The following is a 12,382-nucleotide window of genomic DNA, read 5'->3' as shown; positions in this document are numbered from 1 at the left end:
TGCTCGCTTGTACATTGCTTTCTGATTGCTCGCTTGTACATTGCTTTCTGATATGGATTTAGCACAGAACTCTAAAGTTTCTGCAGTAGAGCCTTCCTCCCCCAGATTTGAACCACACCGTAGGTTTTCCCATTTTTTAAGGCTGCAGCCACTAGGGGGCAAAACTGGCTACCCACGCTGGACTTGGGGGAAGAAGCTGGTGGCACAGATGAATTCCCGGGGCTGACCTACCTTCCCACTCTGAAAAGGATTTTTAATGTTTTTAGCCTCACATATTTTTCCCCACCTCAGGCACTCAGCACGTTCATCAGACACGGCCCTGTCTGCAACACCCAGCCTACATCTCTCATGCACTCCTCTGAGCTCATCGAGCATAAAAAAAGAACAATTTCTAGAAGAGGGCAGCTAAAAAGAACCGAGAATGAAAAGCAATTCTGCCTAAATTCCTTGAAAGAACTTAAAGTCGCCTTGGCCATCCCTCCATCCTACACCTCTGTGTATAAGGGCTTGCTCCTCACACAGCACGTGTTCCTGGTAATAAATCTATAAAACCAGCTGCTTTTATTAGCACTGAAAAATCAGTGCTTAGCTCTGACTTTCGTAAGTGAGATATAATAAACTATTAAGAGCTTCTGACAGAGCTCACTTACTACCACGCAAACACAAGTCCCTTGGGATCTGTTTCTTTCATAAACAGGCCACGTCATCGCTGCTCAGTGCGCAGAAGGGTACCTCTGTTCTACCCTTCCAGGAACCAACTTCAAATTACTAGGCTTTATATTGCAGTCAACCCAGCAAATAAGAAATTTGCCATAATTCAGCAGTAAACAAGGCTGTGTGATTTGTTACTGCAGCTTCCTCCCTCTCTTATTTAACACTCGTGAGCTTCAGGGCAGGGGGAATCTGCATCCACAGCCAGAAAATGGGAGCTAAAAATGAGGACGTGAGACTATGCTGTGCCGAAGGTTCAGCAGATAACTTTAATTTCTAGAAGATAAATAACAAAAAGCAAGCACTTACTGCTATCCGTGTCAGGGATGCCTTGACCGCGCTCCATTTGTCCCGTCGTCTGTCTATGATGATGATGAATCCGATGCTGGCAGCCTCCAGACTGCAAAACAGATGAAATAAGTGTGCTGGGTTACACAGAGATACTCCCGTTCCAAGGAAGCGTACTGCAGCAAAACACAGCCTCTGTCAGATTACCCTGAGCCCATTATGAAAATGCAACGTACAGGGGAAAGAATGAATATTTGGCAGAAATTCACATGAAAACGAAAGGCGGCAAATTTTCTCTTTCCAGCGTAAGGCTAGCAGCTTACGCTAAACATGAGTATTTTATCTTCTAAACCTCTCAGCTGCTATGCTATCCTGCTGCCAAATCTAGGTGATAGGAATAGTTCAGGATCACGAATTACACTGTGCTGCACTGAAGGCAAAAACCTCAGATCTTGTTTTCTCTGCAAAATAATGCAAGTTATTAGACACCCTGCTTTAGTCTTCATTCTCCAGGTATGCTGACATCTGACAAGGCACTTGGCTCCAGGGAGTCAGCATCTCCCCGCTGTCCCCACCGTGCCTGTGTACACAATGCCCCAGCAATTCTGGTAGACAAAGCAGGAATTGAAGAGTTTTATCGTGCCAACCACAAACTGGTTCTAGGGTTGCAAGCCATTCAAAAGTATCCTTTTAACATATTGGCTAGAATAACAGTTCCTGTTCCTTCTCAGTACTTTTCAAGGAGGATCTATGAGGCACTGATTCGATGCTTCATCCCATCTACGTAGACATCATAAACACCCCATCCCCTCTCTCTCAAAAAAATCCCACTGTGGCGTGCAGGGCTTCAGTGGGACTGCTCGACTCTCTGCCCTCCCAGAGCGCTCACAGGGGGACAGAAGTCCTTGGAAGCCAAGAGGCACGCACTGAGAAAAATCTTCAGAAAATTCATTATACCAGGACGGCCCAGTCATCTCCAGGCAAACCAGAGGCAGGCAGAAAGAGTATAAACATTGTCAGAACCTAAGGACATGCTGCAATCAAACATCTAATTACAGATTAAGATCAAGAAAAACTGTAAAACATTTCCTTCATCTCTTTTCCATTGTTCATACAAGAAGCATCCCAGGAACACCATTTCCATGGGCCAGTTGGTGCAAACTCATGTCAATAATCCTGAGCCTCTGCTGCAGCTCTGCAGGATCAAGAACAGCAACCTGGGAGCCAAAGTATTGTGCAAATCTGGGATGCCATGCAAGTGTTCCCTGTTCATGTGGGTACTAGGAAAGCGTGCTGAATTTCCCACTCCCATATTTTTATGGCATTTCTCTGAGAATTATAAGATTCAATGACCGTAGACAACCTTTCCTCTTAAGTACTACAACATGCAGCTCTTTCTGCAGAGCACAGCAAAAGTGTTTGCAGCAGTGTCTCTCAAGCACAGGGAAGAGAATTTGCTAGTTTCTCTTTTTATATATGTACAAATATACGCATATCCGTCAATAGCCCGACAAGCGTGCCGAGGAAAAAGACGCCCAGCATGGTATCTATGTGTTTGCTCTAGATGTTAGGGAAAAAAGGTTCAGAGGAAGGCAACAAAGAAATGGCGTGTATTGCAAACTGCTACAGAAAGGGGGTGAGAAACTAAACACAGAAGTCTCAACCTGGGGCTACCTAACCTACCCAAAAACATGCACTGGTTTTATCCGACTGCTTCTGCTAATTGGGACCAAAAATTGGTTTGGAAGTCTGGTAGGCATGAAAGGCCCAGGCAAGTCAGCCTCAGGCTCCAGCCCGGCAGGCGGCACCTCTGGGGCCTGTCCTGCCTAAGGGAGTCACATCGGACGAGGTCAGGCTTCTTCTCTCTGCCCTGACAGCAGACGCTGCGTGTTATAGGTGAGGTGCCAGGAACTCTGCTTACATCTCAAACAGAGAGGCTGGGATAAACCTGCTGGCAGTCTGGGAAACCAAAACGAGCACAAGGCCCTGTGTCATTTTCCTTCTTTGCTTGTGTGATACATGTCCAAAAAAGTCTTTTTTGTTTAATTTGCCAAGAAACATTTAGGTCACTACAGAAAGAAAACAACTGCTAGAAATTGTAGGATGCAAATGCATTCAGGAGTTGGGGGGGGGGGGGGGGGGCAAAAAAGGGAGGGGGGCGTTTTTTTGCTTCTCTGTTCCCATTTAATACCTCCAGCACAGCCTGTCACTCCATGGACTGACATCCATGTTAATTTTTGAGACCCATGTTAAAGCAGCAGGAAGATGGGAATGTAAGAGGGCATAGTTTGAATCAAATGGATCACCAAAATATGGCCTCTACTCCAAAGAACCAGAGAATATATATTGTCATCAGCATCTAAATCTGTTTTCTGCTCAGACTCACACAACCAACCTGCAGCCCCTGAATATCTCTCAGACAATAACTGGATACACAGAATGAGGTCCAAATCTGATGCAGTACCATTGAAACCAGCGATTTATAACAAAATGACCAAAGTATGTGTGTTAGCTGAAGTTAATAAAAGGCCGATGTTGGTCTAGAGAAATACATCATTCAACCAATATCAGGTTAATAAAAATGAGAAAAATCTGTTCTTCACAAGATTTATGATGTAGGTAAACCACAAGTACCGTATTCACACAAGCTGACCGCACATAGAAATTGCCTTGTTTTGCCCACCTGCCTGCTTTGAGAGACGGACTAAAGGCTTTCTAAAAAGAGTATACATGGAGGACTGGAGGCCTAGAAGAATTCCGAATCAGACCCTTACAGTCACACCTTGGCGAGCAAACTGCAATGGAAATAACTGACGAGTCAGCATCTGCCAAAAGCAACAAGTACAACTGTGATTAAAACAAACACAAAATTATTTGTGCCAAGTAAAACTTGCCTCTGTGCCTCACGCTAACTCCTACGGCCCATTTTTAAAAGTCCCTCAAACACGTAGATCAGAAGTGACTTAAAAAAGAGACCTTTGCTGTTTTTTCAAGTACACGTCCACCATTGAGCTGCTCATTTTTTCACATGCTCTTCTGCACGGGGATTTGTAAAACAGCACAAAAGCATCCAGGCATCACTTGCAACAAGAAAAATTAAGTTAATAGATAATAGGAATACGAGCTTATGAAATACAGACAGAGAGAAGATAAGAGAACCACATGCTGCTAAAAAGCAAAGCAGCTGAGCAGAGCACAGGAGAAAACACGGGAGAAATCTGCATCGCTCAGAATCACTCTGGCAGACTACGCAAAGGCAAGCGGCAAAGAAACCATTCAGAGCTACACCTCTGCACCTCGGCTGCTACAGGTGGACGGATGCAACAAACAAGGGTCTAGACAAGGGAGGTGCCTTTGGACAACAGTAAACTCAAAAAGGGCCTATAACCCTGACACAAAGCTAGACCTCAGCCTTCTGCAACGTTATTCCCTGCTTTTCACCTTCATGTTCAGGATGGTATCAATTCTCTTCACTGAGATAAGCTAATGGCATCTGTATGCCCTTTTTTTTTTTTTTATATAGTAATAGGGCTGATTAGATAGGGCTGATTTAAGATTTAAATTTAGCCAGGGAAACAGAGAGAGTGTCAGCAAGCGATCCCGTTTCAGTGAGCAAGCTGAAAGGAAAGGCCATCCCAAGGTCTGAATGCCATTTGGCACTAGGGGCTGCAGTGTGGGCAAACAGCTGTGGGAAGAAGCCTAGCCAAGATGGGCGCAGCCGCACAAGGGGCTGTACAGCTGAGAAACCCCATGTGTGTGTGTATTCAGAGGAAGGGAGTTTGTTTAAAAATGAACAAACACACACACACACTCTATCAATGTTTTTTCAGTGTCAGTACTGTAATATCTCTACCCGCATTATAGAAATGCATTGGGGTTTCTCCAGTTCTCTGAGAAGAGGCATTTGAAGACGGTCCTGCACAGCTAATAAACACCAACTTTACCTCCAAATCAAATGCCGGCACATTTGCCTAGATCTACAGACGTCTGGCAGAGAGGTTCCCTTTCCCTGAATGAAGTGTGTGCAATTGGCAGAGCTGTTCCATCCTGGGCTCTGAGCTCAGGTTAGCCCTCCAACACTGATTTGAGGAGGCCAGGAGATGTTGAATTTCCTGACCTCTTTTGGAAGCAGAGAAGGACACCTCTTTATCAAAGCAGTTGATCCATGTCAATTGTAAGAGAAGGGATGCCCTGTCTGTTGTAAGTGTGCATGCATCGAGGTATGCGTGTGCATAACACCATGTTACCCAATGTCTGTGGATGTGTATGTACATAGACCACTTTTGTGGAGCACTCTTGTGAGCAGGTGTTGAAAGAGAGGGAAAATTAATCAGATTACAAAAGTCTCACTGGGCTAACCTTACATCCTGGAGAGCAGTTCATGTTTTAAAGCCCAGAAGCGCACCCCAAAATACCATGGTATGCCACAGCTGGTAAAGCAAATTTGCTCAGCAGTGTCAGAGACAAGTGCGTGCCTGTGCATCTGAATAACACCATTTGCTGTCTATCTTTATCTTTTCAATGTTTTGTCATATGGCACAGAAGGCAAATCATTCCAGAGGGACTTCAAAAGTTACTAACTCACCGAATGACGTCACCTGCAATCATAGATCTCTCCACAACTAGCTTGCTTTGTCCCTCACCATCCACATAAAGGGTGGCAAGTTTCAAACAGCGACTCGAGAAATGTGTTCAATCTTTCTAGAAGCACTGCAACAAAGACTAACAAACTCCCTGGAAAACTCACATCCCTACAGCGCGATCTATGATCGAACCTAAGAGTCAAGCCAATGTGCTGGTAGGCAGAAAGTGTAGGTTCAAACCCCAGCCTGTCACTGGCCCTGAACAGGTCATTTAAATCAAACTGAACAGTCACTTACTCGACACGAGTTTTGGTGAGCCTGTCTGTGGTGTAAGATATTACTTACACATACCTCATCATCTGTAACATAGGCATATTGCGGCTTTCCTGACATACAAAGTTTTCAAACTTAATTCATCATTCTTTGCACATTGCTCTGGAATTCCTCGAGGGAAAAGGAAACGCAAAACTGACAAACTGAATCAAAGCAAAGGTCCATTTAGCACCATAGCCTGTCTCCAGGGCTGGCAGGTAGCGGATACTGAGGCAAAAGCAGAGGGAAAGTGAATAAGACAATCTTCCTCTTGGTATATTCCCCCAAGTCCCAGCATTAAAGAATACATGGATTTCTTCAGCCAGAGCCATTGCGTTCAGCTGCCGTTCATGGGGCTATTCTCCATGAATTTGGCTAATTTCTTTTGAACCCATCTGCACTTTTGGCTTTCACACAGGCTGAAGAAGCATAAAGCATTTCTGTGTATCCTATTAACAATGTAATGCGCTGGTTCCCCAACATGTAACACCATTACTGGGAATCGCCCACCGGCATACCGAATACAAAGATCTGGAAAATTAGTTTTGTGTTTTTCTCAGCTACTATTGCTGTTTTATTAACCCTGAAGCTGGTCATCCTCCCAGTCCTGAAGCTAGTGAAGGAATGCATAAGACAGAGTTTCTCCTGGCAGAACAAAAGCCCCACAGAGCAGAGTGAAACAATGAAGCTGTTAAATTCACAGTGTGTGGTTTCTCTCAGCTTGCTTTGGCAACTCAGCATGGGGAATACATGTAGGTGGAGCTGGAAAACTTCTTACTCAAACTTGAAGGAGGCACGTTTTCCCCTCATCCTCCTCTAAGCACCTTTATACACAAGACCACAGGAAATAATAAATCCCCGCTATGCTTCCAGCTAGCACAAACAGCCATGGTCCAGAGACAGGATCAGGGGACTGAAAAAAATATTAAGCTCTCTTTTTGGACAAACAAAAAGTAATTCAGCAGCCATGCCTTAGCGCGTTTCCTCAGAGCAGTGGAATTGAGTGTGTTTCACTATCCTTGCACAGCTGCAGGCAAACAGCAAGGAAAACATCCTAGCTGTGGAGTAATCTCCCAACAAACCAAGCATCAGAAAGCACGTGGTGCTTGCCAGAACCCTGTCAAGGGGGGCGCCTAGTTTGCTTTCTCAGAAAAGAGAAAGCTTGCACAAAAAGATGCACCCAGAGAATAAGCAATAACAAGACCTATGTAGGTTTGGCTCCTTCCCGATGCAACCCTTCCCTTGTTACGACCAGAGCCCCTGAGAGTTTTCACAAACAGCCCCTCTGAGCTCCCTTTTGATCTGCCATCCTTACTGCTGCTCTTCAGATCCACACCCCCTCCCACCCAGTTCAAGCCCCGAACAGAAATCGTGTCCTGCCTGAAGCTTTCTTTCTCACGCAAAGGGTGTAAGTGGTTCCCTAAGGACCCTAGGGCCTCCTGGGCGTCGGGAAGTTTCATACTGACTGGATGGATGCAGCCACTGGTGCATCCCGTCAGCGCCACTGAGGAAGCAAAGCTCTCTGGAAATCAACAGCCATTTGTGCTTGGCCTCACCTGGGAATGCTGGTTAGATAAGTCACCACGTTCAGAAAATCTTCATCAGGTATGTCACTGAATCCTGCAAATTCTGGAAAGGTTATAATGGGTGCCCCATCCTTCCCTCTTCCTCCTGCAAAAGAGGTTGTAAACATTAGAGAGTGATTTTATGCTTTTGGACAGAGTGGTCGGTACTCAAATGGGGACAATGGCATATCACTCACTGAAAAGCACCCAGATCCAGTACACACGTGATCGGCTTCCCATTTGATAATATAACTCACTGTCGTTTCATTACCTCAGCTTACTCCAGCTGAGATTCTAGCCTTTGTTGTTTATTCATAAACATTCAGCATAACTCTGATTAAGTGCTTTCTTTGGTTCCTTGTTTTCCATTTCCAAGTAGTTTCTTGTGATGATATTACAACATTTCTCTATGTATAGGAACAGCACACTCTGACTCCGTCTAGACATTAAAGAAAATGAAGTAACGGAGCATACAAGCTTTGAATACACACATATAACCCACGACACGGGCCTAGGATCAACCCAGTCTTAGCTCTTTCCTTAACAAAAAACCTGTTTGAAGTGCATGCAGTATTTAATCAATGAGTTTTGCTCTTGTCTTGTTTATTTGCATCAAACCTCCATTAAATAGGACAGGAAGGTCACAAGCAGCAAGGTCAAGAAGGGTCCCTGTCTGAGAGACTCCCTGATTCACAACTCTGGTAGAGCTATGGGAAGCGTGGAGCCGAGCTCCTTATAATCCAGCAGCCTTTACAGTTCTCCTGACAGAATGCCGGGCTCTAGGAGATGCTGCAGTCCACAGCGCAAACCCTGGTTACTTGCAGGATCAACCCTAACTTGGTTCTGCTGATAAATCTGAGCATCACTCAATCCACGCAGAAGTTAACAGGATTTCTCTCACCAACTTGGACTCGGAGCCAAGCAGACTAACGAGGCAGTAGCACATAAAGGAATACTGTGAAACAAAGCTTTTGTGACAGGTACCTTAGTGCTGCTGAGTCTTTCTGCTTCCTCTGCAATCTCTCTGTAAGCCTGTTTTTTGCACTAGGCTGAGGAATTCTCTACGAACCCAACACTGAGCCTGGTCCTGCAGCACACACAGTTTTCCTCATCATTTATCACCTGCAGAACGTTCCTGTTCAAAGAATACTCTGGGTTTCCCCTTAGCGAAGGGGAAGCCATGAGAGGGAGACAGGTAGACAGAAGATTACCTTTCTGAAGGAAAATATCCAGTAAGTTATCCCATTAGGAGTATGGAGGGAAACAGAGACGCCGGGGGAAAAAATATGAGTCCTCATTCCTTGAAAGTACCCTCTAAATCCCCATAAATGAACCCTGTTTCCAGGCTGCTCCCATAGACCATTGCCTTTCCCCGCTGATAACCACAGCTGATGCCACAAACCGGTTGCTCCTGCTCCTGTTTTAGTGGTCACCGCAAAGAGGTGCTCCGGTAATTCCTAGCTATTTCTGTGTAGAATCAGTCCCTTGCCAGTCCTCATCCTGCCTCTGCCCAGCCCTCCCAGGCTCAGTTGGATAATTGAAGGTCCCTTCTCTGCTTTCCAGCTGCGGAGAGCTGGAACGCTGAAGAACCCAGTGTTTGCATAAAGTAAGAGAGAGCTCTAAAAAACAGGAATTTTGAACAAGGAAACCCTTTTCCTTCTTGGCACCTGGTGATGTGGCTTTGTCAGGACACTACCTTTAGCCCCTGTTTTCCTTCCTGAAGGTTGATTATCGCTTTAATTGCGATCTTAAAATGACTCAGTTGTGTCAGATCATCCACTAAACTCACCCAGAGCCACGGCCTCCACATCAACCTTGGGATAAGGCCAAATGCTGATAGGTGGCACCTTGATCTCCGGACGCTCCAGCTGCACTGTCTGCAGTCAGCAGAGATGTAGAATACGCTGTTGTGCAAATTTAGTCAGACTTTCCCCACTGCTGCGCTCTAGAAACCAGGAACTCCAACCAGCAGGTACCCAGTTAGGATGGTTTCTTACAGATTCTTAGTGACATCTTCTGGACACAAACAATAATGGCCAGGAAAATTAAATAGGAAGCCCATCTGCTCTGTCTCTTCTTGCAGAGTTCCATACATGCCAAGGTATTTCATAGATGGTGTTTTGTACGCATTCACATGGTTCCTGGGCACCACGTTTTCCCATTCACGAGTTTCAGATACATGAAGATACTCTAAATGCGGGAGATGCAGCAATATTTTGTGAATATTTTGGTTTAGAGAAGCAATATTTGCCCCTTGAGGAGAAGATAAAGTTTCCCCTGGATCCCCTCCTTCAACACCTGATAGCTTACCTGCTGTTATACTCAAGATTTGCTTAAACTACGAGTTTCACATGGCACTTCTAATGCTCCTGCTCACCAGGGTCTCTTTCTGTCCCTTTTACCTCCTCTTTCTCTTGCATTTACATTCATCTACGTGCTCTTCTTTCTCTGGTCCCTTTTCCCCAAGCTAGATGAGGCAGACTGATGATGCACTGTATGTATGTGGGGGCATATTTTTGTCACAGGATCTTGTCCTATAAAAAGCCATCCGAGGAATGAATGTAAACAGGCTTCTCCCCTTCACCACTGCCAACAACTCTAGAAGGATACTTAGGAGCAGCCTCAGACTGAGCATTCAAAAAAGAGCCAGGAGCTCCTTGCCTCTGACTACGCCACGCGTCCTTAACAGCTCTGGGGCTCCATCTCATTCTCCAAGGTGAAGGTAGCACTTACTGCTGCAACCAAAACAGAAGAACGCTCAGAAGGTTCTTGGCTACGGCTATATTTCAGACAGGGAAACACACAGGGAAACCCCCAGTTCCTGCCATACCACGAAATTAGGGTGAAGTTTGAGGGAGTTTTGTGATCAGAAATTGTTAAGTACTATGACAAGGAGAAAGCAGGAATGTCTGCAGTATTAGGTGACAGGTGATAACACAAATACACTAGAAACAGGTTGTTCCTGCCCATAGCTGAACCTTGAGCAGCGGCTGAGTTGTGAGGAAAAAAGATCCATATCCATGTATCCATATTTCTAACAAGGTAACAAGAGTGGATGCTAGAGAATATAAGGGAAGCTCCTTATATACCAAGGGGGTCTGGAAAACTCTCTCCTCTGGATGAGGGAGCAGTTCCATACATCTAAATGTTAATGCCATTTTTTCCCCTGGCGCTAACCAAGATTTGCTGCAGTATGCAAATTTCTGCAGAATGTGAATTGACAAGCTGCAGCCCTTTTTTTTCTGGGCCATCAACCTTGCTTTCTTGGGAGCTGCCACTGGATTTCTTCCAGTATCTTGAAATACTTTAACTGGCTACTCAATGTCTTAGAAGGGCAGAGAGCACAAACTAAAAACCAACAGGGACAGTTGTCAGTCAGTTCCACAGCCATAAGGACTAAGCGCATGGAATTTGTCCCCAAGGACTCTCTCTATACAGTCCTTGCACTTGCTGGGACTGTGCACGACCCCCACACTCCTGGGCATCACTTGTGAAAAGAATCTGACTGCTGAACAGAAGATTCTACAATCCGTCACGAGTAAGGCACACAGGGACAGAACAAACTCCAGCAGCTCACTCAAGGGGAAAAAAAAAAAAAAAAAAAAAGAAAAAAGATTTTTTAAGTAGAAAGTGAGGGCAGTAGGAGGGAGCCAGGAAAGAAGAGCTGAAGAGAGCGAGCCCCATGAAGACAGCACAAAGCCGAGAGGGTTCCTTACGGCTAGCTGAGCACGTCCACTCCTTTAGCAGTGTCTGTGCAGGAAGATAAGGTGGGCAAGGACTGCCAGGAGCAAAGGAGCTTGATGGAAAGCCAGAGCAACGTGAGGCTCGAGCTGAGCTAAAGAGCCCCATGGGAGAAGCGAGCAAGAGCTTGAGTTTAGTGCAGTCAGAAGGAGAAACAGAGATAACACTGAAAATCAGCTACCAGGAGCGTAGCCATGGCTGGCTGCTGTCTTCACGCAATGCCCAGGCCTGTGTCTCGCTGAGTGCAGCTCCTCCAGGCGCCATTAGATGCCACTCTGCAGCACGCCTCCAGCAGCCCCGCCACCTCCGACACCTTCGGGCAGCTCCAAAGGCTGGTGCCAGGCCAGGGACAGAGCAGCTGGTGGCAGCGGCAGGAAGGCAGGCTCAGGGCCATCCTCTGGCTGAACTAACAGCAGGCTGGCTCCTGACCCTGCCTCAGGGGAGCCCGGCCATCTCTGGCAGCATCCCCTGGGTCACTGCTCCTCAGCCAGACCCCAACTGCTCCGGCAAGGCCAGCCCCAAAGCTCTGCCTGCACAGGAGACTCAACCGGACTTTGTCTACCATCCCCGATGCAGACCTACGCTCCCCTCCCAGACAGCACCCACAAACATAACACACGCTGCCACCCTATTCAGCTCCATCAATTTCCTTCAAGAGGTCCATCATCTTTCTGCTCTCTACCTCTGCAGAGAGCAACCTGCCTCGCATCCAACCCAAACCCATCGTGTCAAAGGTACAGACCCACCGCTCTTTGGGGAAGGGCATTCTGATTAAAGATCTTGATGTATGATCAGCAAGCAGTTAAACCACTTGCATTCAGGGTCACACATGGAGGTGCCTCAGACTCAACAACTTGAAGCACAAATGAGGCAGACAGCATCCGCAGGAGTTGGAGGCTGGGCTGCCTGGAAAAAGGCAAGACTGAAGAGGAAAAGATTACAGTCAGCTTGACCCTCTGCCTGGTTTGCCACTCAGAACGACACCATCACTTTCCTCCTCTTCCTGGGCACCTTCCTTATTTCCACCCCAGATTCTTGCTGAGCTTTTCCTCTTCGCTTGTGGCCAAAGGGCAGAGGGACAGGAAGAACTGGAGTGACAGGACAGAAGTACAGAGTGAATGTGGAAGGGAAAGAAAAGTAGGAGAGAGGGTGCACAAGCTGCATCAGGGCAGTACAAGGCAT

At 46.2% G+C, this 12,382-nt stretch overlaps 1 protein-coding gene across 6 annotated transcripts in view; it reads right to left on the bottom strand.

Moving 5' to 3' along the window:
* The window catches only part of MCF2L2 (MCF.2 cell line derived transforming sequence-like 2), a 152,998-nt gene that overhangs the window by 116,739 nt on the left and 23,877 nt on the right, over nt 1-12,382 (bottom strand). For all 6 annotated transcript variants that reach the window (XM_054205522.1, XM_054205524.1, XM_054205527.1 and 3 more), the window contains exons 3-4: nt 7,451-7,565; nt 1,021-1,111 (exon numbers count right to left, since the gene is read on the bottom strand). In XM_054205522.1, coding sequence (XP_054061497.1) covers nt 1,021-1,111; nt 7,451-7,565 — 206 coding nt within the window. The remainder of the gene's footprint in view (nt 1-1,020; nt 1,112-7,450; nt 7,566-12,382) is intronic.

The sequence above is a fragment of the Rissa tridactyla genome, chromosome 6, assembly GCF_028500815.1.
Source record: "Rissa tridactyla isolate bRisTri1 chromosome 6, bRisTri1.patW.cur.20221130, whole genome shotgun sequence".
Classification (NCBI taxonomy): Eukaryota; Metazoa; Chordata; class Aves; order Charadriiformes; family Laridae; genus Rissa; species Rissa tridactyla.
This window is presented reverse-complemented; position numbering and strand designations above follow the sequence as displayed.